Source organism: Anas platyrhynchos, chromosome 1 (genome assembly GCF_047663525.1).
Source record: "Anas platyrhynchos isolate ZD024472 breed Pekin duck chromosome 1, IASCAAS_PekinDuck_T2T, whole genome shotgun sequence".
NCBI lineage: Eukaryota > Metazoa > Chordata > Aves > Anseriformes > Anatidae > Anas > Anas platyrhynchos.
In genome coordinates this window covers 177,119,251-177,145,517 of record NC_092587.1, presented here as the reverse complement: position 1 = coordinate 177,145,517, position 26,267 = coordinate 177,119,251, and the positions used below count along the sequence as shown (strand labels likewise).

Sequence of the window (26,267 nt, the reverse complement as noted above, 5' to 3'; positions counted from 1 at the left end):
TAAATTTTTCTCTGTTGTACTGCTGACTGAAGAGTATCTAGTGATAGTTCATGCTATTATGTCAATTTTGATATGCTACATCATTTTTAGAAAAATGTCCTGTCATGATTCAATAAAAAAACGAAAATGATGAAGAATCACCATACGCTTGTGCCTTTTTATTGTGTTTTTTAAAGATAGTCTCCTTTCCCACTTCCATTTTCAAATATAGTTTCCTTTCCTCATCCCATTTTCCTCAGTCCCCAAATTTCTTCATAACAAAGGGTGGCTTTGTTAAACACTATGTAGACTCCGAGTTTAGAAGATGGAATTTAAATTCTTAACTATTAGTTATTTCTAAAATTAAAAAAATAATAATAAAAATCCATAGTCTGAAAATAGTTTTCTTGCCCAAACTGATCTGTTTTCACTTGCTGCTTCGAAAACAATGGTAGTAAGTAATAGGGACTTGCAAATCCAGTCAACAAAAAGCTACACATTTCTTGCCAGTGTGCTGGGATGGAGCTAATTTTCTTCATAGCGGCTTGTATGGTGCCATGGTTTAGCTCTGTGATCAAAACAAAGCTGGTAACACACCCGTGTTTTAGTCCTTGCACTGTACCCTGGGTATCTCTGCTTCTCACCCTCTGGTGCGCAAGAGGTCGGGAGGGGACAAAGCAAGGCAGATGACCCTAACTATTCAGAAAGATATTCCAGGCCATATAACATCATGTTCAGCAATAAAAAAGGGAAAAGTGGGGTTTTAGGTAGGTTAGCCACCTTTTTCTCAGGAACTGGCTGGGCATCGGTCTACTGGTGGGAGGTGGTGTGTTATCACTTTTGCCTTGTTTCGTGTTCTTTCTCTCTTCTTCCACTTATCCTTTGGTTATTAAACATTTTCTATGTCATCCCACAAGTTTTCTTGCTTTTCCTCTTCCTTTCCCCTTCCCCCATCCCACCAAGGATGAATGGCTGTCTGGTGCTTAGCTGCTACCAGGCTTAACCCCCAACCTGGTGTCTGCAGCTCCAGAAGTGCTGTTTCATTTCACTATGGGAAACAGGAAAGAATAATTTTAGGGAGGAGTCTTTTAGACAGAAGAGCCATGTCTTTACTAAATCCTAAAAAGCCTAAGACTAAAATTATTGGTAAAAAGGTAGATGGTTTACAAGCTCAGTCAACTCGTTCTGCAATTCTTTGACGAAATTGCTCAGGTATCTGAAGAAAAACTCTAATGAAAGAGACAGACTGTTGGCTAAGAGTCCCCAAATGAAAAAATATATATATAAAATCTACAGCATCTCTGCTACCTCTCCTCTTCCAGTGACAACTGGAACAGCGCTCCCCTTCGCTCAGCAATGTCTTCAGGGAGTTGCAGCTGCCAGCGCTCTGCCTCCAGCTAGGCACTTCCATCCCTAAAATGCCACTTACCAGATACCTCATCACTCCCCCTGTAGCTCTGCAAACAGCCACAGCATCTGGCTCCATTGGGGATCTTCCAGTTAAAATTTACTGTAAACAATTTAACAGTTTGTGGCAAGCTGGGAAGCATTTGGATTACTGCCCTAGAAAACCTCGCTGCCTCAAATACTTCAGGTTTTCCCCTGCCTCTTCCTTCCTTAGCCTGAAGACCTAAAAATGCCAGATAAGCGGATTGTCTTTTTGAGGACATCCACTCGCTTCTGCTAAAATAGACTTGGAAACAGCCAGCAAGGGGCTGCTGCAAAGGGCACTGAAATGAAGCTGCTCCAAGGAAGCACTTTGCGTGCATGTGTGTAAATGTGCCCATGACTACATTGTGCTGTTGGTAGCTTAAAAGGTAAACCTGCACAGTTCATCACTGTTCAATAGCTTAATCCTATGCTCATACTAAGCTGCTGAATTAACCCACCCAACACTTTTCAGGAAGCAAAGATACCCAGTTGTTGAGCTCTGAAAACACCCTTAAAAGCAAAATCAGCATTAGGTTAAAGGACAAGGTGCGTATTCTCAGCAAGCCTAGGAATCCTCCGCTATAAATGAGCAAACACACAAAGGGATAGAAACCCATCCTTCTCCTTAGCCCATGTGAAAAAGCAGTCTTGCTTATCCTCTAATGGGAAAAACTACTTACCAGTTTCTGGTGCTAGCCGCCAAAAAGAAACGAAGCACAGCAAACCAAGGAGCAGACTGAAAGATGCATCGGTTTAAGCAGAGGAGATATTTTCTTAAATTTGATCCTCATTCTTTCAGCCAACTGTATGTCCATTGCCAACTGTACAGCACTCTGCCTCTGTGCTCTATTTGTTCAAATGGCTTAATTACATTTTACCTCCTCCTCTTTTGCAAGGCCGGCGCTTCCCCAGCTCCCTCTCCCCCTACACTGCCCACCTCCGCTTGCAAGCCGCTGCCGCGCCATTCCTCGCCTGTCCTTTGCCTGGGGACCGTGCTCCCACGAGCAGAGCAACGGGACATGTGGCCACGGCAGAGCCACACGGCTGTGTGGATGGAGCACAGGGCACAGGAATAAGGGGTAAGAGCTGCTGGGCTGCTTCGTGGCTCTCCGGGTTACATGAAAGAAGGTTTTACACCAGCCCTGCATCATTCAGCCCGGCTCCAATCACCTTCCTGGAGGTCTGCTCTTTGAAATCTTGCTGCAGAGGGCAAATGTTAGTGTTATTTGCTTTTAAAAAGTAAATAAATAAAAACTTTGGGTTTTGTTCATCATCTCTGAGGCAGATAGCGCTCATCATAGCCACAGCTGTACCGACCCTAGCCCTGTTACAAGATCTCCCAAGGATTTTGAAAATACCTTCAGGATGTGGAAGCTCTGGCTCAAGACTTCAGCTTCAAGCTCTGCTGCAACTCTCAAAGTTATTTTAAAAAAGCTTTCCAATGCTTTTTTTTTTCTTAAAAAACACCCCGATGACCAGAAGGCACAACAAAGCAATGGCTAGGTTTTCTGGCAACTGAGCCCAGAAGCGTAAGACAAAATTCTGAATTTCAATAATATAACTTTAAAACTAACTTTGCCTGTGTTTTGGGGAAAAAAAAAAAAACACACAACATGAGCTTGGTAGCTCAGAATATTATCTTTTGAACATTCCCTAGGGAGCTTATTTGTTAAGAAATAAACTTAGCTCCATGCTCTAGTCAGCTCTGCTACATCAGTATTCTCCTCTTAATTAGAGACTTTCAGAAGAGTGTCTGTTATTTGTGAATACACTGAAACTCACCCAAGACTTTGTGAAGCTGTACCTATTCTGTTATTAAATAAAAAAAAACAACAGATTTGATTACAGATTCATCTGGCATGACAAATTCCAAAACCGGTTAATGGCTGAGGCACAAATGTTGTCTAGCTTCCCTAATAGGAAGCTGTATAATTGGGTTTGTCCCTAAGATCTGTGTGAAAGCAGACTCTCTGCAAGGATAATTCAGTTGAGTAAATCCTCCACAGAAGACAAAAAAAAAAAAAAAAAAAAAAAAAAAAAAGAAAAACAGAAAAAAAAGGACAAAAAAGTCAAGAAAGTAGCTTCAGAACCGCTGTATTTTAAAGAGTGCTCTGCATAATTTTTCCTAATTACACATACAGTTGCAGTTCAAAATATATATGTATACAAAACGAGATGCTTTGTGGAAGTTTCATTTGTTTGCCACAAAACTATGTGGAATCAAATCTAGCAATCAGTAATGATTCAAGCATGAAATATAATAAGCTGTAATACTATTATTTGTGAGGATAAGAATTCTTCAATTTTTAATTCAGAATGCAAATCCATATCAAATGGCAGTCTAAAGCAGCGCATCTTAGAAATGCTAATTGATGTGTAACTTCATAAAAAGTATCTTGGGATTCGAGATATTGAGACATTTAACACCAACATCAGGAGCATCCTGTATTAAATAATACACTGTCTGTAGAGGTTACATGGCAGTAAATTTTATCAAAATGTTTTGTGAGCTCAAAGTGATGTGAATTCTTCTTTCCAGTGGCATACATTATATATTTTTATGAACAATCACTGTATATCCCATACACTTGCCACTTAACAAAATGACCATTTTTATTTTCCCAATTCATTATGTCCCCTGTCACATTCCTTTCTTTTTACACAATGCCATCAGCTTAAAGTACTCGTTCCTCCTGGATTAATTACTAGCTTTGTACGCAAATAAAGTTAAGAGCATCTCTAGAAGAACAGGGAAAGCAAAGCACCTTTGGCCAAAGTTGTTATGTTTGACAGCTTTGGAGCTGGTGGACAGTGTCGAAATTGCGTGGGTGATGAAATTTTAAATTCTAGCCCGAAGTCCAGAGGAGCTAAGGATGCTCTAGAGGAAAGAACTGGAAAACAGAATCACTTAAAAGAAAGAAACAGCTGCAACAAACATTTAATTCTGAAAATGCAGAAAATAGTTTTAAAAGCCCAACAAGTTTCTTCCAAATAGATCTTTTCGTACTGTACTATTTCTGCAATACTTCTCAGAGTACCTGCTCTACTCCACCGCCATCCTTTAATTTTATTAACTACGCAGGATTTTGGAGGCTTCTTACATCTTCCAGTGCTGAAGGGAATGGATAAAAAATCACCTATTTATTTATTTATCATTTACTGCTTTCCCAGCTGTATTTCTTACAACATCTGTATCTAGAGCTGCAAACACTTTGAGTTTGTGGTGAGTGGGGAATAGAGAAAGCTGTCTCTGCCAGCCTGCTTCTTCAAGCTACACCCAGGATCAAGACTTCTATGGCAGTTCATCATTTCAGCCTAAGTAGTTCCTGCTTTAGAGGTCACAGGATCTGTCTGAGCTGCAGGAAATAGATCCTATACACTGCATTATTTTCTGTACTTGCCTTAGCAAAAACAGAACACAAACAGCTTTTAGGGTCATGGAATAATTTTGGAAAATCCTCCATTGCAAAGGAAAGGAGAAACTTCTTATTTTTACTATAGAAAAAGCCAAACTTATATGAAACGCTGTTATAATTAATTTAAAATTTCTCTCCACAAATTAAGAAAATAATTTGCCATCACTTCTTCTCAAGTGCAAATTCTATTAATGGCTGCATGAAAATTAAATCTGAAAAAGTGACTGGCAATCCACAGCTTTAAGCAGAAAAGAGTAAGGAAATAGAGTAAGAAAACGCCAAATTACAAAGAACACACTTGTGAATTTAAATAACATGCCTTTACAATGGGTATTTTCGCATGCAACACACAAAAGAAACACCTTAGTGACATGAAACGCAAACGACCTGAAAAAGGACTTTTCTCTCTTTGCACATGTTCTGTGACAGACGGTACCAGAGCGGTATTTGCTGCAAATGAGTTGGGATCAGTTCTCGAAACTGAACTCCATCGATGAACAGATTGCACCATCTGCTTCTACTAATATACATTAGAGAATGTGTATTTTCCATAGCTGCTTATTTACTCTCTAATCAGAAGCCTGCGAGATAAATAGGTAGAGCCTGGCTATGGAATAGCTGCGAAACATTATCATTTGTGGATGTCAGGGGTGCACACAAAAAGCAGTTAGGTTATGTGAAAGCTGTGCAATGAAGTAATGAGAGGAAATTAGGCAAAAAGATAAAAATAAATTAAGAAACACGCTGGGATACTACCCATTATTGCACTGATGAGAGAACTACAAGTGCAAGAAGCATAGATGTAATAAAGTTTTAACCAATAACATGTAGGGAAAAAAAAGAAGAGAAATAATTTCCCAACTGAAGCATAAGTAGAGCTGGCTGGAAATGCGAATTTTTATTACATGATTTTTGTGTTTTCAAGAAAAAAAAAAAAAATCTTGAATCAGGAGGTAAGCCAACATTTAAAGTTTTCATGGAACAGAAATCCTTCAAAATTTTGTTTTGGAAACCCAAACATGATGTTCCCAAAACAAAATATGCTTTCCCAGTATCCTCAGCAGCTGCCGACTGAAATTAATGCCATTCCTGTCATTTCACAAGTGTCATTTCCGTGGCTTGCTGTGGTGACAAAAGCGACAAAAAGCGGGTTAGGTTCCAGCCTGGCGCCTGCAAAGGCTTCCGTGGAGACTTGGCCCCAGCACGGTGACTTGTCCCCACCGCAGGAGCTGCACAGGGATGCCAGAGCCCAGCGGTCCCAGGGCAGCTGGCCAGATCGTTTCAGAAACCTCGATGCCTGCTGCAGAAAGCAGGCTGATGTGTTGGTTAAGTGCTCACCTGATCCGCCAGCTTTGCAAAAATGCATCTGAGTTAAACAGCTGAGAGGCCAGGGTGAGATTTCAAGGTTATTGTTCTGTGTGTTCTCGGTAGTGGGGATGACAGGGCAGGAAGATTAATTAATGCAACAGTATTTCATTAAGAACAGCAATTTTCTTTGTAAAGGCAGTGAAGAAAAAAAAAAATATCCACTTTTAGGAATTCTTAAATATGAAGTCTTAAAGGTATGGAAGAAGTGGTGTAAGAGCAAGCAGAGTAGACTAGGACTGTTCAGGCCTGGAAAAGAGAAAAATAAGAGGGGACAACAGTATAGAGGGCTGGTAAACACTGGGACAGGTTTGTTAACTACTAATCATGTAGTTAAAGTGAGCACAAATCCACCTCGGTGCCTCCTTTGTAGCTCCAGCACAGCTCCACGCGGGTCTGTAAGCAGCAGCTGACGAGCTGGACGTGCTACGTGCTCACTCCGGCTACGCAAAGCTGGCAGTCCAGAAAGAGAAAGCCTAAGATGATGTGATTTCTTCTCACTCACTTGAAATGACAGGCCTGAGAAATGTTAATTACTGGGCCAGTAATCAAGTGTCATAAACAGTCACAGTAGAGTAGAAAGAAAAAAAAAAAAAAAAAAGAATTGAATGTCATTCCAAATGTGTGGCAGATTTAATTAGCTGCTGCTCGGAGGTATCTCAACAGAAGCACGGGATCTAATACATGGATACAAAGGCCTAGATTGTTGCAGTCCTATGGCTGGAAATAAATCTGAGAGTGACGTTGAAAGGAAGCCTTTGTGAGCTGGGAAAGCATTATTCTGAAAGCGTGGCTCTTGACTTGGGAGTCATAGAGGGAAGAATCTCAGAAGACAGATGGACAAAGGGGAAAAAAAAAAAGAAGAAAAAAAAGAATCTGGTTTTGCTTGAAGCTTGGAAATGCTTGTGCCACAGAGCTGCTGGTGAGACATGCAGAGGAACACCATCATTTCACTCTTCAAATCTGGTCTGGTCAGCTTCTTTGTGCATCTATTTCCCCAGCTGAAAAGGCAGCACAAAATCAACCACCTAAAATGCGATGCCTTTCCTGACCCCCGAACACAGCCGTACGATACAGAGCATTAACAACCCCCACTGGGCCATGCCCTGACCAAGTGAATAGACAGAAATATCACTCTGGAATAACAAGCAGGCTAAAGAGTTCAGCCAAAACCAAGTAGAAGGATAAAAACATGAAATATTTTTTTTTTCCTGCCTGCCAATGAAACTGTAAAGGAATTAAATTACCTGCTCATGGTGCACATCCTTTTCAACACTGGGTATTTACACTCTGATATGACAAAGAACTAAAAGTTTAAAACAAAACTTTGAGAATTACTACATTTAGGTAGGAGAAAGCAACGTGCTCGTAACCAGATCAATGCCTCAAGCAGGGAACCCAATGTATCTGTGCAGACACCCGCGTGGCTTCTCATCGGTAATCTCCTCAGGCCAGGAGCCTCATGAAGAATCAAAATGCAGACAGAAGATGCTGCAGAAAACTAGGAGTTCAAGAAGAGCATTTTTAAATAGCCAAGAAACAATGCTGCAAATAAAAAAAAAGGGTAATTTCTTCTAAAAGGAGTAACGGCGCAATATGGAGGAGAAAACCAACAAATAGAGAAAGGGGCCAACAGGCAGCAGTTGTAGGATATCAATCCTCTGTACTTCACGTAGGAGACTGGGGAGATCAGACAGATTTTTTGTGTTGTACTAGGGGCTCTTAGGAGAAACACATCCATTTGGAGGTAGAGACACTGAAGCTGCTGCTGCCCTTTAATCTCCACCCAGAAGTCAAAATGCAGCATGCTGGAGGCTTGCTTAATGAGGAATGGGAATGGCTGATGGCATCAAATATTCCTTTCTTGCAATCTTGTTTATTAAAAAATAATAATAATTATATATATATATATATATATATATATATATATATATATATATATATATACAGCTTCATTTTCCGCGGGGATCAGCTACTAGCTGCTTGTTTTGAGTCATTTACTTTGACAGTTTTTCCAAAAGGCTCCTTTCTGCTGCAGGCAGGAGCTATGCCTGAACAGGAGGGATTCTCTTGTCAGCTGGGTTTTGTATAGCTAAAACCTGACTTTTCTTTCCCTTTTTTTTATTAATACTGCCATGAGGTGCAAATACCTCTCCATCATGCCAAACCTTCAGGATGTTTTTTTTTCTTTAACTTAGGAAACATTCTGAACAAAACCAAACATTTACTTTTTTTTAAAGTAGGAACGATGTCTATTATTTGGATGAAACCCACTAATTTCTCCTAATAGAGGGCAATAAGGAAGCGTGTGCTAACTGCCTGCTCCCCAAGAGCTCCGATCAGATAACTGTTTTCAGCCTTAATTCCTCTCGCCGGGGTCTTTCAATTCGTACTCAAAACTGAAAACAAAGCCAGGTTCAATCTGTTTGATTCAGACAGTAGCCGAGTCCAGGGCAATTGCTTGTGTTTGAAGTGATCAGTGAAGAGAAAAGACATTATCTGCCAAGCCAGTGTGAGAAGCCGGATTATCTGAAGAGCACTCGGGTGACAAAGCAATGCTCAGTCATTCTGCGTGGCAGCACGGGTGGCCTCAATCTTGCAGTTTGTTTCAGGGGAAAAAAATAAAACACAATAACCTTTAAGCACTATTTTCTTCACTTACATCATAGAGGCAGACCAGTAAGGACAGCAGTATGTACTGTACGACCACGAAATACATCTCAGGTGTGTGACTGTACCACCACTGAGGAGTTAGATTAAATACCTGCTGCAGCTGATGGAAGCTTTCCTCGATCAAAACCACTTCACTGGTGCAGGATGTCACGACACAGCAGTAAATTCAAAACATCATTTAATCTTTGCCTTTAAATTTTGCCACATGAATGTCTTGCGCATGAGTCACTTTATATAGAGACGTACAAATACATCCAAAGGCCCACAGAAACATCCAAGCCGATGGATTAACAAGATTTTTCCCTTACTTCTAAAAAGGACATTGGTCTTTCTGAATTTAGTATGAGCTCGTGTGCTTGCTTTCTAGCAATTTTCAGGTATTTCTACTAAATATCACTTCTACTTTGCACTCTCCATGCCTCCTAAAACCCAGGCCTGAACTCTGTGTTTATTATTTCATTAAAACAATTGCTTATGCAAGGCTTGGACAAATATGTTTATACATCATCTTCTCTGGATGATATACAGGACACCTGTACTTCATCCATTAGTTTCTGAAATTGATCCACCCATAATCTGTGCCACTCCAAATTACTTCATGCATAATTAGGCACTTCCTTGTTTTCGTTATTCATGTTTCTTTCTGTAATATTTACACAGCACCGATCACACAGCTGCCCTTGTACAGATTGGAACATATCACTAATTACTGATGTTTAATTTGGTTGTATTCCTCTACAAGAGAGGATATTGTTTTCAAGGGCCTTGTTCCTCGCAGCCCAGATGTTCAGGGACCATGAAGTCACTGAGGTGCATGAATTCATTTGAGTTTACTGACCACAAATAAAATATGCATGCCATTTTATTTCCTAACTTGTGTATCTTTATCTAAAACCTAATTCACTAAGGCTGCTAACACCTTACCTGTGATGCCTTACGTACTGGTTTACATTTTTGTTTTGTTTACTTATCTTTAAAAAATCTGGTTTTACCTCTTTTACCTCTGCTTTTACCTCTTTGAAGTTTGAAATCTTTGTTGGAAAACAGTATCAATAGGACAGTTCATAACTTACTGGCTTCCCTCTCATCAATGTAGATGAATGACTGCACCCCTGTTCAGGCCAGGCAGCTGCTTTTCAAGCAGCCCTCACAAATTTTGATTTCCTTCATCCATCGGAAGTCCCAGTGCAGGCACAGAAGATAAAAATACAATTCTATTTATTTCCCCAGAACTGTATTCCATCTCCTCCATTTTGCCAGCTTCTACACTTTCACAAATTATATGCTTAGATAATTAAGGCATGTGAAACCTCCCAGCTGTACTATGAACATTTATAAATCTGAAGAGGTGTGCAATAGAAAACAACTTCTTAGGTTAGAAGAACAAAGTAATGAAACCAAATAATTCCCATATTCCAATCTGTGTTCAGACAAATTTGATTATAAAGGCACAGGCTACACAGCAGCTAATATACTTCAGTGAATACAGAAAAATACAGATCATTTTCCACGTGTGTTGGCTTTTGGGCACACTCAGAAACAACAATCAGCATGTACACCCAAAATATTTCCTAACCTAACTTAACGTAGAGGTTAATGAAATTAATATTAAAGCTTAAAAAAGACAAAAAATCAGAGTTGTAGGTGTGTTGTTTTTTTCTTTTAACAGAAGGATGTATTAACTGAAAATTCATGGTGCCACACCATGGAACTTTCAGTCCTCAGGACAGAGAAGGAGGAAAAATGTCTGTTCGTAATTAAATGTTTTAAACCTGAAAGAACTATTTGCTAGCATTATCTTTGCTATGGTGCCACAAACTAATGCAGTTTGTGGGAAGCATCTTCTGCCTACAACGGACACTACATTGGATATTTATCTACTAATACAAAATAGAGCTAAAAATAGTTTTTAAAAAACAATAAAAAGTTTTAATAATCTAGTACTTGGATTGGATGATTTAGGCGTCAATTTATAAAACCTACACCATTACTCCTACTCCGTTATGCAGCAGTGTAACTGCTGTAGGTGTTCCTCTTCATGTTACCCAGGGTATCTTTTCTGGTCTGTGTTACAGTAATAAAATGAATTTTATATTACTTTTGATTTGTGGTAGAAAGGCATCCTGGCATATATCAGGAATAGTGCAACCAGCAGGAGCAGGGAGGTGATCGTCCCCCTGTGCTCAGCTCTGGTGAGGCCGCACCATGAGTGCTGGGTTCAGTTCTGGGCCCCTCGCTACAAGAAGGACATCGAGGCCCTGGAGCATGTCCAGAGCAGGGCTACGAAGCTGGTGAAGGGCCTGGAGCACAAGTCCTGTGAGGAGCGGCTGAGGGAGCTGGGGGGGTTTGGTCTGGGGAAGAGGAGGCTCAGGGGAGAACTCATTGCTCTCTGCAGCTGCCTGAAAGGAAGAGGTGGGGAGCTGGGGTCAGCCTCTGCTCACAGGTAACCAGTGATAGGACCAGAGGGAATGGCCTCAAGTTGTGCCAGGGGAGGTTCAGGTTGGCAATGAGGAGACATTTCTGCTCAGAAAGAGCAGTCAGGCACTGGGACGGGTTGCCCAGGGAGGTGGTGGAGTCACTGTCCCTGGGGGTGTTCACGGAAAGGCTGGATGTGGCGCTTGGGGACGTGGTTTAGTGGTGACACTGGTGGTAGGGGGATGGTTGGACCAGGTGATCTCGGAGGGCTTTTCCAACCCTAATGGTTCTATGACAGGGAAAAGGGGTAAGGTGCACAGTTGACTTTTGCTACATGGGTAGAAATGAAAATGGGCGCTTTAACTCTGCTACAGTTTAGTGAGAAGTACTGGTATGATTCAGTTTCATCAGACATGTGAATATAAATTCCCTAGGGATATAATTAGCTATATTTTATCATAAATTTCATTCCCATGGACAGCTGCTGCTACTGCATCACACTGATAACAACAAAGACCAACTGACTCTGAAGACATCATCTGAAATGTGTTTTTCTGAAGACATTACAGTAAGAGAATTGTTAAATAGTGCCGAATAAAAGCACTGATAGTTTTTTCCCAGTTGGTTTACCATATCGACTTGAAGGGCAGCTTATTTTATAAATATAAACAAATCAACCTTTTCCAGTTTCACGAAGTTATATCTATCTACAGAAATCACCTTTTGCTCCTGATACCAAAAATACCGTGCATGAGAAGCCTCCGCTTGCTGCATCCATACAGGCTTTACACGAGCCTACAAAAACATCCACTTGTTTTGAAAGCCACGATTTTGATCTATTTACCTCTTGTCAACCAAAAGGTCATTCCTCCACCGCAGCTATTTCTCAGTGCTCTGAGCAATCTGATCACAGATTCAGCCTTTGAAGGTGCCGTACTTGTTCCCTGCACTCCCAGAAAGAGCACCTACTTTTCAAGAACTTCTCTGAAAAGTCCTTTTTCCACAACGGACCACCAAATGTGATGTTGCTCAATGACCTTGCTTTTTCCAAATAGCTCCCCAAAGGCAACAACAGGAGCCAATGTCGGCGCTGAAATCAGAACTCAAAATAAATGACTTCAAATATAATTTGAGAATTAATCATTTGAGCTTTCCATTTTACAAAATCTTTCACAAATACAGACCCGAGACATATTTCTCTCTCAGATATTGCCATATAACATCTCCAGGTATGTATCCACATATCAGTGTTGATTTCCATGTAGTCTGCTATTTTTATCGCACGTTTTTATAATCCCGCCTACACTCACATACACTGAAATGTCTCTTTCAAGATGACTTCTCAATTCAAAACATCTTCCAGAAAGCTGGGATTTTCTTCCATTTTTCACATAAAGAAATCTAGCCGTGAAGATTTTTTGTTCTCATTTCTCCTGTCTGTTTTCCAGCTGGAAAAAATGAACTACAATACAGATAACATTCAGCCTTACACCGGGTTTTGAACACAGGGCTTTCTCCTCACATCAGAAACAGAGCTATAGTTAACAGTGTCAGACAACGAGGATCCTTTCTTTTCCTTCTTTCAGACGTGACACCAGAACTTTTAAAAATAAGCCTGGCATCCAGAATATGTCTCACTGCTTCTAGCCCCAACCATTTTTTATTTTTATTTTTTACCCAAAACGATTTCACATCTTTTTTCCACCTCCCTCAGCTCTTGAATTCGAAGCAGTCGCGTTGCTGTCATTGAGATGGTTTGGGGATGAAAAAGAGGCTGGACTTTTGAGAAGTTAAGCTTTTATATTTGCTATTTCTTCCATTTAGTTTCTTCACATTAAAGCTGTTATCACATTTCTACCTTATTCTAACCTGAATTAAGGCAATTCAGCTGATTACGTAGGAGGACGGACGTCCCATTCGTCTCCACGATCTGTAGATTGGAGTCCTAATGCCAGAGCCTTAAGTTAGTCACAAAAATGAATCCTGTAAAATCCCCAACTTCTGTGTCTATTAATGGGAGCTCTGTACAAAGCCCCAGAATTGAAAACAGTCCAAGAGCAGAAGGAGCAGAGGAAAGCTCTTGGGTGAGCTGTTTCTTTTCCTAATGCATTACTACTTCTTTTATCTTCCTCTTTGGCAAGGTCTCAGTCAGCACTCAGGCACATACACAATCTGAGGGAACAGCAGGACAGTAATTCAAATTTGTATTACATGTCGCAGGGTACAGTTCCTCCTGATTTTGCCACTAGGATTAAAACAGGGTTAGCTAGATATTTCTGCAAAAATACTGAAGTATTCAAAAGCCTAACACAGATACGTAATTGGCATTAACTTTGGCTAGGAGTGCATGGAAGAGACTGTTCACGCTTCTCTCAGTTACTGTTCCTGAGCGTCTGGGACCTGAAAGATGGTGCTGTACCTGTTAATTTCTGGCAGGTCTTTCGGAGCTTGAGGCAGAAAGGATTCTGTGGTATGTCACAGAATGAAAGAATGATATGGGTTGGAAGGGACCCAGTCCCAGTCCCCTGCCATGGGCAGGGACACCTCCCACCAGCCCAGGTTGCCCAAACCCCATCCAGCCTGGCCTTGAGCACCTCCAGGGATGGGGCAGCCACAGCTTCTCTGGGCAGCCTGTGCCAGGGCCTCACCACCCTCTGGGTGAAGAATTTCCTCCTAATATCTAATCTCGATCTCCCCTCATTTAGTTTAAAGCCATTCTCCCTTTGTCCTACGACTCCACTCCCTTACAAGGAGTCCCTCCCCAGCTTTCCTGCAGGCCCCCTTCAGGCTCTGGCAGGCTGCTATAATGTCTCCCCAGAGCCTTCTCTTCCCCAGGCTGAACAACCCCAACTCCCTCAGCCTGTCTTCACAGGAGAGGTGCTCCAGCCCTCTGGTCATCCTCATGGCCCTCCTCTGGACCCACCCCAACATGCCCACGTCATTCTTGTGCTGGGGGCCCCAGAGCTGAATGCAGTGCCCCAGGTGGGGTCTCATGAGAGCAGAGCAGAGCGGGACAATCACCTCCCTCACCCTGCTGGTCACACGTCCTTTGATGCAGCCCAGGATCCAGGTGGTCCCTGGGCTGCAGGCACACATTGCTGGCTCATGGTGAGCTTCTCATCAGCCAACACCCCCAGGTCCTTCTCCTCAGGGCTGCTCTCAATCAATGTCTGCCAGGATGGCTGGACTAACACATTAATAAAGTTGGAAGTTTGTTACCTCTGGCATTAGTTATTTGTAAATTGAAATATGAATCATCAATAAAATACATGGTAGGAGTCAACCTGGATAAAGTCACTTGCGGTTCCATCCGAGTAAAGAAAGGGCTACCCAAAATTCCTATCAGCAAATCTTGGTGTTGCTTGGCAACAGTGGGAGCATCTGGCACACCTAAAGGCTGAGTGAGATAACTGTGGAGGTTGACAAGGAAAGAAAAAGCGAGGGACAGAAGAAAAGAGCCAGACAGGGAGCACAAGGGAAGAATTTGCATGTGCTCCAAAACACCCCAATTTTAGTCCCTCTCCTGCCCTGCCACTCACCTCTGCCTTGCAAGGGTACACACAGGATGTTCAGAGATGAACCAGCTGGAAATGGCTTTAGATAGCTAAATTACAAGACCTTAATAAAGACATTTATTTTTATGAGGTACATTTAATGGACTGTTTTTACCTGCTTTGATTATTATGCATGGCGGGAAAAGTTTGAAAAACATTTAACTCCCAGCAGGTACAGTGTATAACCTTGTATTTCTTCTGGCCCCTTCAGCATTTCTGTGCAGCTGTGACATTGCTGTCCAAGGCATGCAAGCAGTATGATTCTCCTAGCCACAATCTGACATATCCATTAAAATGTTAGTTTTGCACTATCCAGAAACTGTTTTTTTCTGCATATTTTGTCTACAGAGATCTCACTGGAAACATGCGAATGTGTACACTTTATAAACAAACGGTTGGATTACTGTTGCCACCACCATCGATTAGGCTCATATCCAAAATCTGGATGCTCTCAAAGTGCATGTCTTAGAACATAAAAGGATGGAGACAGCCTGCTGGCTGTTTTGAGCCAGTACAAACCCTAACACAACTGTGCTCAGCAGCAGTGCAGACAGATGCTCGTGTTCTCCACCTGCTGTGCTACAAGGAACTCCCCTCTCTGTGTACGTGTTGCCGTGAGTCCCACTACACCTGGCAGATCTCCTTTTGAAGGTCCTAGGAGAACTGGTACTGATTACAGGACTGTCTTAATCGGGTATTTAACCTATTAAGACACAAAAGGAAAATGAAGTTATGCCCTGTAAAGTGCCTGACCTGCAGGCTAGGCTCTCCAGAAGTGCCTCAGGCACTGCAAAGCATCGAGCCAGGCTTCTGGAAATCTCTTGCTCAATGGAGATTGAGATGTGGAGCTGGCAGAAGACTGCTCAGCTCCAGCTTTGTGCCACGGGCAGCAGGAAAGGAAGGAGCCGAGCAGCAGAAAGTCCACAGTGTTCTTACGCTTTCCTGGCAGGATACATGACTCAAGGCACAAGGGTAGCTCAGGAAAAACTTCTCATTCCGTCCTCAGCTATGGATAAAGCCCCACAATGGTTTCACACTGTACTATATGGCAAACGTACCTTCGTGCAGATTTGCAGTAACTCTTTCCACCACTGCAGATACATGCGTGTTCAGCTCCGCTGATGGTACAGAGCATAACATTTTCTGTGAAGCATCACAGATACTGACCCGACACTGATTAAATCCCAGCCAAAACCACTAACTGCCAACAAAGGAGGTGATGGCTTGGCAGAAATGCCACAGTCGTTCATAATAAGGAACTGTAGGATTATTTTCTATAAGGTTCACTAAAGAAATGCATTCCATTAAAAAATAAATAAATAAATAAATAAAGTGACTTGCAAGCTTCAATATAGACTCATAACTAAAGAATAATTTCATGGTTTGCACATCACTAACATTGACATTTAAGTTACATTCTGTTGATAAAATACCATTTAAAAGAGAAACCGTCTCGTTCTCTCACAGCCATGTTACTTTTGCAATGGTGACAGAATTAAAATAGCAGTGTGTATTTCCCTTAAGGCAATAAGCTGGTGTGTCTGTATATAAGTGAAGACGTGGAAAATAGAAAGCTTGAAAACCATCATTTTTATGGAATTGTTAACTTCTGCTTAAAATGAACCTATGTAAGAAATATTTTAGGCATTTGTCCCTTCTAGTCATTTATGCTTCTTTCAAGCTGTGAAAAGTAACTTTCTGCAGAAGAGAGTTTGTGAAAAATAACACTGAAAATTATTTCACTAGAAAGGTAGATCTGTGCCACACTAGAGTTTACAAGTTCCTTTTACAACACTGGCAACTTCAGCACAACTTGCTGGCCTCTGATAATTCAGTCTCATTTTCCCTATCCAGCTAGTCTGGGGGTAAAAAAGTGAGCTGAAGAATTCTGGATTACTAAAAGTCAAGGGATTTTACAACACAACTCTAAAAACAAAACAATAAAACCCCACAAAACTTACTATTCTTTTTCACTTTATGGTTTTCATTTGAATTCAGCTCCCAAGACATTTTTTAAAAACATCCCAGACTTGGGCACTGGCAGGTGACTGCATAATATTCTCCCTCTGAAAACGTTTCTGGATTGTGTCTGCGTACTAACTGACGCAGTGTTTCAACATCATGTATGAGTATCTGAGGTTCTCGGAGAATGAAAGATTCTCCCATAATAAGAAATGCTGTAATTAATTTCTAAAGCTGGGATCTTTTCCACCCACAGAGCCTGTGAGGAGCACAGGAGATACCTCCGCTTGCTTCCCACATGGCGCAGCTGGCCCTATGGGACTTGAGCAGTTGAGCTCCCGCTGGAATTTTGCCCATGTCTCAAGAAATTAAAACACTCTTGCTCGCAGGGAACCCCAGTTTGAGAAGCACTGGAGCTCTACAAACAGACATTCCTGCAAAAAAAAAAGAACCAGAAACAGAGGGTGGATGGTTTGTCATCCGTGAACTTGTTCTGAACATGGTTATACCCCAAGTAACAAGCGCTACTTGGAGAGTACGTGCTACCTGTCACTCTTCCGACAGTTGTTTCGGTGTCTTTTTATCAAAAAAAAAATCAGCAATCTTTGAATAAGACAGGAAATCGATACGGCACCAACAGAGCTCGCCACCTGGTGATTTTGCACCAGGGTAACTTTTTAGTACTCGGTGACATCACCCCAGTTTTGGAGCTCCTTGGCAGCAGGGGAGCTGTTGGATGATCCCAGTCTACTGATCTTCCCCAAATTGCAAATACCATCGGTAGTATGCGAACAAAGTTGCTTAAAAATAGAAGATGTACTGTGGTGCTGACATTCTACATATTGTGTAAATTTAAGCTCGTCAAGGCTGGTGGTTGCCAAAGCAGTTTTGCAGAACCCAGAACACCCGCGGTGCTCAGCGTGACGGGAGCATCTGGCACGGTGGCTGGGGAGAGATCCGTGCGCTTCCCCGGGCTCTGCTCTGCAACACAGAAACCTGAGATTAACATCTGAACTCTGCCCCCGACGGAGAAATGGCCTTTGGTATCGCAACGAGCTGTCCCACCTCCCCTGACAGGGTCAATCATGCTGGCAAACAAATAAAAGAGAAGGTTAGTGTGGCTAATCACACGGGGTAAGTCATGATGCTCCCTTTTAGAGGTGTTCACCCACCACGCTGTGACATCCACGCTACAGATGGGAAGGAAGATGAAAAGAAGGAATCAGTGCTGCTTACGCCCTGGGAATGATGTCCCTAAGTGGTGGCCCTCCTACTAACCAAATATCTCCTTGAAATTTGGTGAGCACCCTACTGGAAGAGACGTCTTTCTAAGTATTGTAGGGCTGGTAGCAGGAAGGTAAAAAGACCTCCAGTGCTGCACGACCCCAAAGATTTTAGTTCCCAGAGAAGGACTCTGTGTCAGTGACATTTAGGCTTGCTGGAAACACAAGTACCCAGAACTGGTGGTGCTGGGTGCTGGTACTGAAAGCGGCTTTTTTCAGCCTGAAGAAATTGGCTACGACCCCAGCCAGAACATATTACAGAGGGACTATTTTTAGCCCTGCCCCTTTCAGCAGATAACAAGGAAATGGATGCTTTTTGGCTAATTACCACAAAGGCAAACTAGATATGCTCTTAAATGCAACGCCCGTGCTAGCAGGGGAAAAGGAGCAGAGCAACCAGCAGAAGAGCGCTGTTCCATGAATCCTGTATGAAAGAAACATGCCGAGGAGAGCTCCACAGTTGCAACTATTGATTTCCTTCCCCAGAGAATGAGGAAAAATCCATGCAATATTTGCCACAAGCCCTTCTGAAATGCCTGCCCCTAACCATCTCAATTCTTTTTGAAAATGACCTTCATGCCAGGCTCCTCCGAAAAGCACAGGAAACATTCTGTATGCCAGCTGTGGAGAAGCACGACAGCATCCCAGCAGCATCTCATCACACGACCGCAGTTCCAGAGAGATGCAGGTGTGCCTATCACCTGGAATTGATAACATTTTAAGCCATGAAGAAGACATGTTTCATGCTGCACAGTAACAAAGCCATTTGAAGGCAAAAGAGAAAGGAGAAGAGTAAGTTACCCAGCAAGGAAGCCCGCTTTGTTCATCCTGTGTCTCCGTGCATTTGCAAGGGGAAGGAAACTGAGATCCAACAATTACCTATCCAAAATTTAAGCGAGTATCTGCTTTCCCTAAGTAATATGATTCATATGCTAGGCAGTGTATTGAACAAAAGAAATTGATGTTTTTTTCTTTCTTCTCCTAAAATAGCCTGTATACACCGGGCTAAGAGAAGCTGAAGACAATGATGGGGCATAAAAGTTCTGTTGACCTATGTGAGTTTAAGAGAAATGTGATAAACTACCTGCTGTGTTACAAACAGTATGTTATTCCCTATTTATTAACATTATTATAATGGCAGAAGCAGCGTCCAAAATGACAACTGTTTCAGATCACTGCACCAAATAGCATGGTAATGTACCAGACCTATTAAAATCCAATCTCTGAACAGCACTTGTAAGAACAGTAAAAGATGACACACAAAATGGAAGGGAAAAGAGAAAAGATCCTAAGATTACAATGCAATACGTAGCAAACCAACAAAATCAACTCCACCAACTCTGAACTGAGGAGTAACTGCTCCTCCACGCTGCTCCACTCATCTCACTTTGACCCTGTTTTTCTAACTTGCTCCTCTTCCTTCCTTTATTCCAAAAACCTGAAAAAAATGGACCAAGAAACTTAAGTATTTAAGACGTCGCAGTCCAATGGTTCACAACTAGAACGGTATTGGGTGAGTTACTTAGAACATCTAAGGGAACACCTTTATGAACTAAGCTGAATTTCATTTCAAGCCAAAGAAACTGATCTCCAGTGCTCGAAAATCGTGGTCACACCGACTCCAGGAGACGCAGCCTCAGCTGGGCGTGTGAACGGCCTCCCACTGCAGGCAACCTGAGGAGCACGTCAGCTGCTGCGGAAAACGCACGCATTTCTTCATACATATTTATTTTGAAAGGGAATGCGTAGCCAACTGAGCACATCTACCAAAATATATACGAAGTGGCATGCTGGTCAAATTATTCATTTTCTTTTCCTAGTAGGGGGTACGTGGGGAAAAAAAAAAAAAAGGAGGAAAGAAAAAGCTGGCTTAATGTTCATTTTCAGCAATATTCTGAACTGTCAGTCAATACTCTCACCAGTAGTTTTTGAGAAGCCAAGCAAATAGTTCAGCTGGTCTACACTAATTAAATTTCACTTGCCTGGCCTAGACCAGCAAATGTCAGGACTTCTGGCAACCTATGTAATATGGTTATAAAGAAATGTGGCTTTTCAAAGCTGGAAGATGATAAATTATTCCAGAACAGCGTATTTCGCCTAAAAGCCCCCAATACGTGTTTATTCCAGGAGTTTTTTCTATGGATTTCCATTGCATTCTCTGTAGAAACCTTTGAACAGAAAAAGCAAGATGACACAAAATTCGTGTAACCTCGTTACGAGTTGCCACGTTGGCAAACTCCACTTTCACTACTAATAATTCAAGTTGTATTTTTAAGTTGCTTGAGAGAATTATGGAGATTACAACCTCGCTGCAGTTTTAAATGTCAAGTCTCGCCTTCCGAGATCTTTTTTCTGACTCCTTTTTTTTAATCCGGCACACAGTTTGGGAGAGTTCAGTAATTCAGATTACGTATACCTGATCCAGAGCCTCCAAAAAAAACGTGAAAGGCAATCAGAGTTTGAGGAGAGCACTGAGAATGAAACAAGGACTGGGATTTTCTCCCAGTTTCTGCGTGCCGTGCACTGCTGTTGGGGAAGCTCTATCAAACACCACATTCATCAACTTCTTGAGCAGCACTTGCACGTGCCTTCAAAGCCTCCTCCGAGAACTGTTAGTCTGGGACCCAGCTACCACCTTGCAAACGATCTGAGCAATCCCAGGGATCTCGCTGTAGGTACTGATCTTGCTGATACGTCAGGTTGAATCAGAGCTGTGCAGAAGTCGCTCCCCGAGTTGTTTTTCCCAACTTTCCTCAGAACAAAATGCAGTTGGAGCATCTGGGATGCCCATGCGTTCAATTTATTTCTGAAAAATGAGTTTTCTGTGAGGAAAATGGAGAAACAGAAGAAAATAGAAATGGGAAGGGGAGACTGAGCAAGGCTTGTAGAAGAGGTGGGCCAGCCGTGGTCAGAGGGAAGGGCAGGAGCGAGGAGGTGAGGACCTGGGCAAGAATGGAAGCAGGGAGTGTGGCAGAGAGGATTTGAAATGGGGTGCGTGCCAGTCTCCCATTTTCTCTCTTTTGTTCACAGCAAAGACACCTCAGGACTATCAAAGCCTTATTTTGTTTTCCTCTCAAGTTAGATAGAGCCTGAGGGGATCCCAATTGCTTGGGGGCCTCCTCTCTCCCTGTGCCCAGTTCTAGCCTCCTGGGGGGCCTCTCTCTTGGGGAAGTCATTAACTCCAAGGCAATGAAATGCTGGGACCACACAATGAAAGTAATGCAAATGAACATCTCTTAAGCTTAAGAGACAACATTAAGTGACAGACAACACCTCCTCGTGGTGTAAAGCCGACCACAGTGAGATGGAGAACATAATCCAGTTTGGGTGGGACCAGCTGGGCGGATCTGGAGGCTGCCTAGGGGAAGGCAGCCTGCATAGGGTGCTGCGAGTGTTTCACGGCATTTGTTCCCCTTCTAGGGCCTGAAGTTCAGGTAAATGGAACAAATAAATCTGCCAACAACAAAACCTGATAATAAATAACAAAACAGGTAATGCCAAGTGAAGATCACGCAATTTTTGTTCAACCTTTGTGGCAGGAGACCCCTCTGCACCTTTTATTTAAATGGTTCTGAACTTAAACTGTCTACAGCCTTCCCATAATCAAATCAAAGGGAAAACCAGCCATCATCTGCTAGGCTTGACAACGTTTGCACCCCTATGTATGTGTCTAATTCTGTGCTTTCATTACCCATCCTAAAACCCACGTATCACACGCATCTCCCACCTAACTGCTGGCAGGCCCGTCACAAGACCATCGCTCCGTCCTCCCGTCAAAACTCGACAAAACAGGACAGAACCCAAACGGGAGGCAGCACATCGTCCCCATTAGCCTATTTCCTTGACCCAGATCCAGAGGGTAAAAGAGAAGGGATCAGTGTCTTCGTTCGATACCAGGGAGGCATCTAATTCCTTTTGGTCACTGCCAGCTCTCGGAAAACAAATGATGAGAGTTATTGGAGTGTGCAGCTTAACTTCATTTTCCAGGTCTTCCAAGTTTGAAGCAACTGCACTTATCATTTAATTTTATTTCCTTCCCAAAGTCAATTTGCTGTTGTAGCACTCGAAGCCTACACAACAGATTTGCTGTTTTCTCAATATTATCAATTCCACCTTTGGAGAGTCTCTCTCACGTACAGCACAATAGTAAATAAAAAAGGGAATAAAAATGGTTTAATATAACACAATTCTATAATTTATGTGGTTTATCTTCAATGCTCTCGCTTTTATTTTTTTCCCCCAGTACAAATACACACTGCACCATGCTGAGGGTGGGAGAGAATAGAAAGGGAGTGAAAAGTTAGATTCTGCTACTGAAATACCAGAAACGGTATTTGGACATAAACCAATTTCTTCTGAGGCTCTGACTGCTAGATCTGCTAAATCTCACGCTGATTTCCACCAGATGAGATTATTTTTTTCTTCTAACAACGTGCAAAGTTAGAAACTAGGCATAGACAGCCTGACAATTCCTCCACAGCAAAGGAAAAAAAAAAAAGGTGCAGTCAGTTTTCAGCTTCTCAGTGCTTCCAAAGACAAAACCTGCTTTCATGGTTTGTGTCTTTGTTGCTCCTGTAGGAGTTCTACACACAAAGAAAATCAGAGATCAGAAGGGGTACGCATGTGCGCATGGCAGAGAGGAGAATGCTGAAAAATGTGAAGTTTGGGTAATGTGTCAGTTTGGTTTTGGCCTCCTGCTGTGGCCTTACCATGGAAGCTTTTCTGCTGAGGAACAGAAGGCTGTGTACAAAATGCAGAAAAGCGCTTGGATCGAGCAACCTGTGATTAAAACAATTATGAAGCAAATACATTGCACAGACGATATTCATATACATTTAAATTAGCCAGATTGAAATGAGTCCTGTTCTAGTAACATCGCGTTTGCTTCATACTCCATTTCACACTGATGACAAAAATCATGACAGCAATCAGAGAACACAGTCTGAAATGAAATAGCTCACTGCACATGAGCAAAGTTATGGCACTGATGTGCCAGCAGCTAGAACATAACGTCTCCGAATTGAATAAACACAATCAGGAAATACTGGAGCAGTTTGGATCGCAGAGGAAGTTAATAAAACATAAGATACTGTAAATGTGGTATACAATGCACAGCAAACAGATCAGGAATTGGGGAAAAACATCAAAACATCATTTTGCCTTTTCTGCATTTATTTTGAAGGCTTTTAAACTAAGTCTGTAACACTGGCAATTGTCTTTCTGAAATTTCCTGCCTTGCATTTCTCCATATACAACCAACAACGTAAGAGGATGATTTAATGAAAACTCACATTTAAAATATATAAGTATGTATTTAATATAGTGCATGATTGAATTCCAAATTTGATTTATTAATAGAGAGCATCGCCAGTTAATTATGCAAATGATACATGAATCACATGGTGACTTCTAGATGCACTGCATGAAATTTTCCAAAGTCACTGAGACTGTAAAATTTGTGTCTTGTGATTTCCATGTCACTTCCATTACTTTTTCTACCAAGCATCCCAGTTTAGGATGAGCACTTCTCCCTAACTTCTTTCCTATTCTGGCTACTTAAAATATCTTCCCAGAGGTGCTCTTTGTCTAGCATGGCACAGTTTTAAGTGTTCAGTGGAATTCACTTTGGACAATCCACACAGACACCTATACACCAGAAGCTGGTCCTATAACCAGACAAACAAACCCTTAAGGCTTCAATAAAATCTGTTTTGATCATATTTAAATACAGACATGCATTCATATGAGTGCTCTAATAAGACTTTTGTACACAGTGAAACGCAAAAGTCCACATCACCCCACCAGACAACACCAGAGGACGATATAAGCCTCACGCCAGCCTCCATTCCTTTACTGTAAATCCACCCCAAAATCAAGAACAGCTCCAATCCTATATAAATCCTACATAAAACCACTAAAATGCTGAAGTTGTCCATCCCTAGGAAGACAATAATAAAAGCATTGAAGTAAGATATTACATATCCATTTCTAATAGCGCTGTCCTACCTTTTCAGCTTCATGTAATTTTCACTAGCTGCAGGTCTGCATTCAGCACGTTGCACCACTATTCCTTCCAGGGAGAGTTTATCTAGTAGGAAAAAACAAAGCACAATTGGACATTAAAATAAAAGTCACCAACACGGTCAATATTTGAATTCTGTTTCAGCATTCTAATTCAGCATTTAGGAAATATAATGTAAGTTCCCAAATCATATTCTGAAATCTCTGCTATTTTGACAGTGAAGAAAGAAGCAGGCAAAACATGCTTGCACAGCAGGTATCCCCAACACATCTTTATTTGGCCATCAGATGTTTTACATAGCAAGAATGAATCACAAAGATGAAATTTTAAATAAAAGGCTGGTAACTGGGGCGGTCTTCCTTTCTTTAGATTGTCGCACTCAACTTACCTAGGAAGAGTTTTCCAAAAATGTGCATTGAATACAGTCAGTGTCCAAGAAAAGAAAAAAAAAAAAAAAAAAAAAAAAACACAGAAAACCTAACCACCAAAATATCCTAAAGTAATGGTATAAAATATGAGCTTTCGTTTCATTTTTACTTACAGAAGAAATAATTTTTGTCTTATGATAAAAAACAAGTAATACATATGCTAACACTTGGGGAAAAAGAAATAAAATCTTGCTGTTCACAACACAGAAGATCACCCACCAGGTTCTAGTTAATACTGCTCTCCCCACATTCACCTAACAGTCACTTTGTCATCCGATGTGAACACCTTTTTGCCTAAAGCAACAACGCCTACCAGAGCAGTACGATAGTACCAGCCTACTCTAAAAAAAAAAAAAAGTCTTAAAGTCTAAAAACTAAGAGCAACCTTATGTAGAAGGGAAGAAAGAAGTGACCATGGTAAAATATTTCTGTGGTCTGAATTTGTACTACAATGTTCTGTTCTAGAAGGGGGTGGTGGTGTCAATTTTTACCATTTGTTTTGGGTACAGCCAATGCAACACATGTAAAATGTACACCTCTGGAATAGCCTTGCATAACAAGAAAAGATGAGTTTCTTCGCTTTAATGGCTTGATTAACTCTCACGATCTGAGATTTCCTTCCAAAAGGCATTCTTGTCTTGCTGTTGGTGTAGGGTAGCACACTGTCACTGCGAGTTCCTGCTGACAATGTCACCGAAAGGACAGAAACACGTAGAAGAAGTGATGTCAAGTAACACGAGGCTCTTTCTGAGATGCCTGTAATTTTTTTTCAATGTCTTATTGGCTGAAATATTACCACATCTGGAAATCTAAGCCTGCTCCCCCTGAATAATGCAGACAGCAATTACTTCAACACCAACTATTTAAAAAATGATTTAATTTAAAACTTCTTGCTTTGGCTTAGAAACTCACTAGATCCTTTTAAGGAAGAAGAATACCACGTTTGCAGGTAGTTTTGAACACAAAGCAACATTTTTATGAACACATTTCTGTTGTTATTGATTCCTGAGGTTCATGAGGAAGAGAAACAACCTGGCCAATTTGCCTGAACTCCCGTGTACTACAGGCAATTAAATTTTATCTTCTTTCTTCTGCACAGAACCTAGCAACCTACGTGTGACTAAAGTGCTACTAATATCGGTGCTTAATTTCTAATAGGAATTTGTCTCCAGCTTCTGGCATTCGGTTCTTATTATGTCTTTCTATACTATGCTAAAGAGCCTTTTAGTACCTGGTATTTTCACCCTGGGAAAGCACTTTTACGTTGTAATCAAGTCACTTCTCAATCATCTTTTCAATAAATGAAGTAGTTAAAGCTCGTGCATTATCTCCCCGTAAGGCACTTTATGCCACACTTAAAGTCTCGTGGTTCATATCCGCGCTTTGTTCAATCTTTCACTGACATTTTACGAATATGGAGGCCAGAAAATGGATGTAATACTCCTGTACTCGTCCTGCCTAAACGAGAGATGGATATAAAATAACAGATAGAGGACAAGAGGTTGCAATTTATCTCACCTCACCTTAGCCTTCATAAGGTTATTCAGCAGACTGAATTCAAGAGAGGGAGGACGACTTTCAGAAGGCAATTCCCCCCTCGCTTTTAGGATTCAATGAACTGCCCCGTGTTGGTGGTTGCCCCCCAAGATCAATTGCTCTCTGAAAATCAAGCTCGATGGAGCTGAGTGCCGATTATATCACTAATGCATCTATTTGGAGTCTTTCAAAACCTCGCATTT

At 41.6% G+C, this 26,267-nt stretch overlaps 1 protein-coding gene and 1 long non-coding RNA gene across 2 annotated transcripts in view; both read right to left on the bottom strand.

Moving 5' to 3' along the window:
* Positions 1-26,267, bottom strand: part of GTF2F2 (general transcription factor IIF subunit 2) — an 82,702-nt gene that overhangs the window by 22,060 nt on the left and 34,375 nt on the right. Inside the window, exon 6 of the mRNA XM_027471966.3 lies at positions 24,085-24,166. Within this exon, the coding sequence (XP_027327767.1) occupies positions 24,085-24,166 (82 nt within the window). The remainder of the gene's footprint in view (positions 1-24,084; positions 24,167-26,267) is intronic.
* LOC140001314 (uncharacterized) lies at positions 12,389-24,078 on the bottom strand. The gene is made up of 2 exons (XR_011806417.1): positions 22,788-24,078; positions 12,389-22,661 (listed from the first exon to the last, which is right to left on the bottom strand). It is a non-coding gene; the product is annotated as an uncharacterized lncRNA (long non-coding RNA).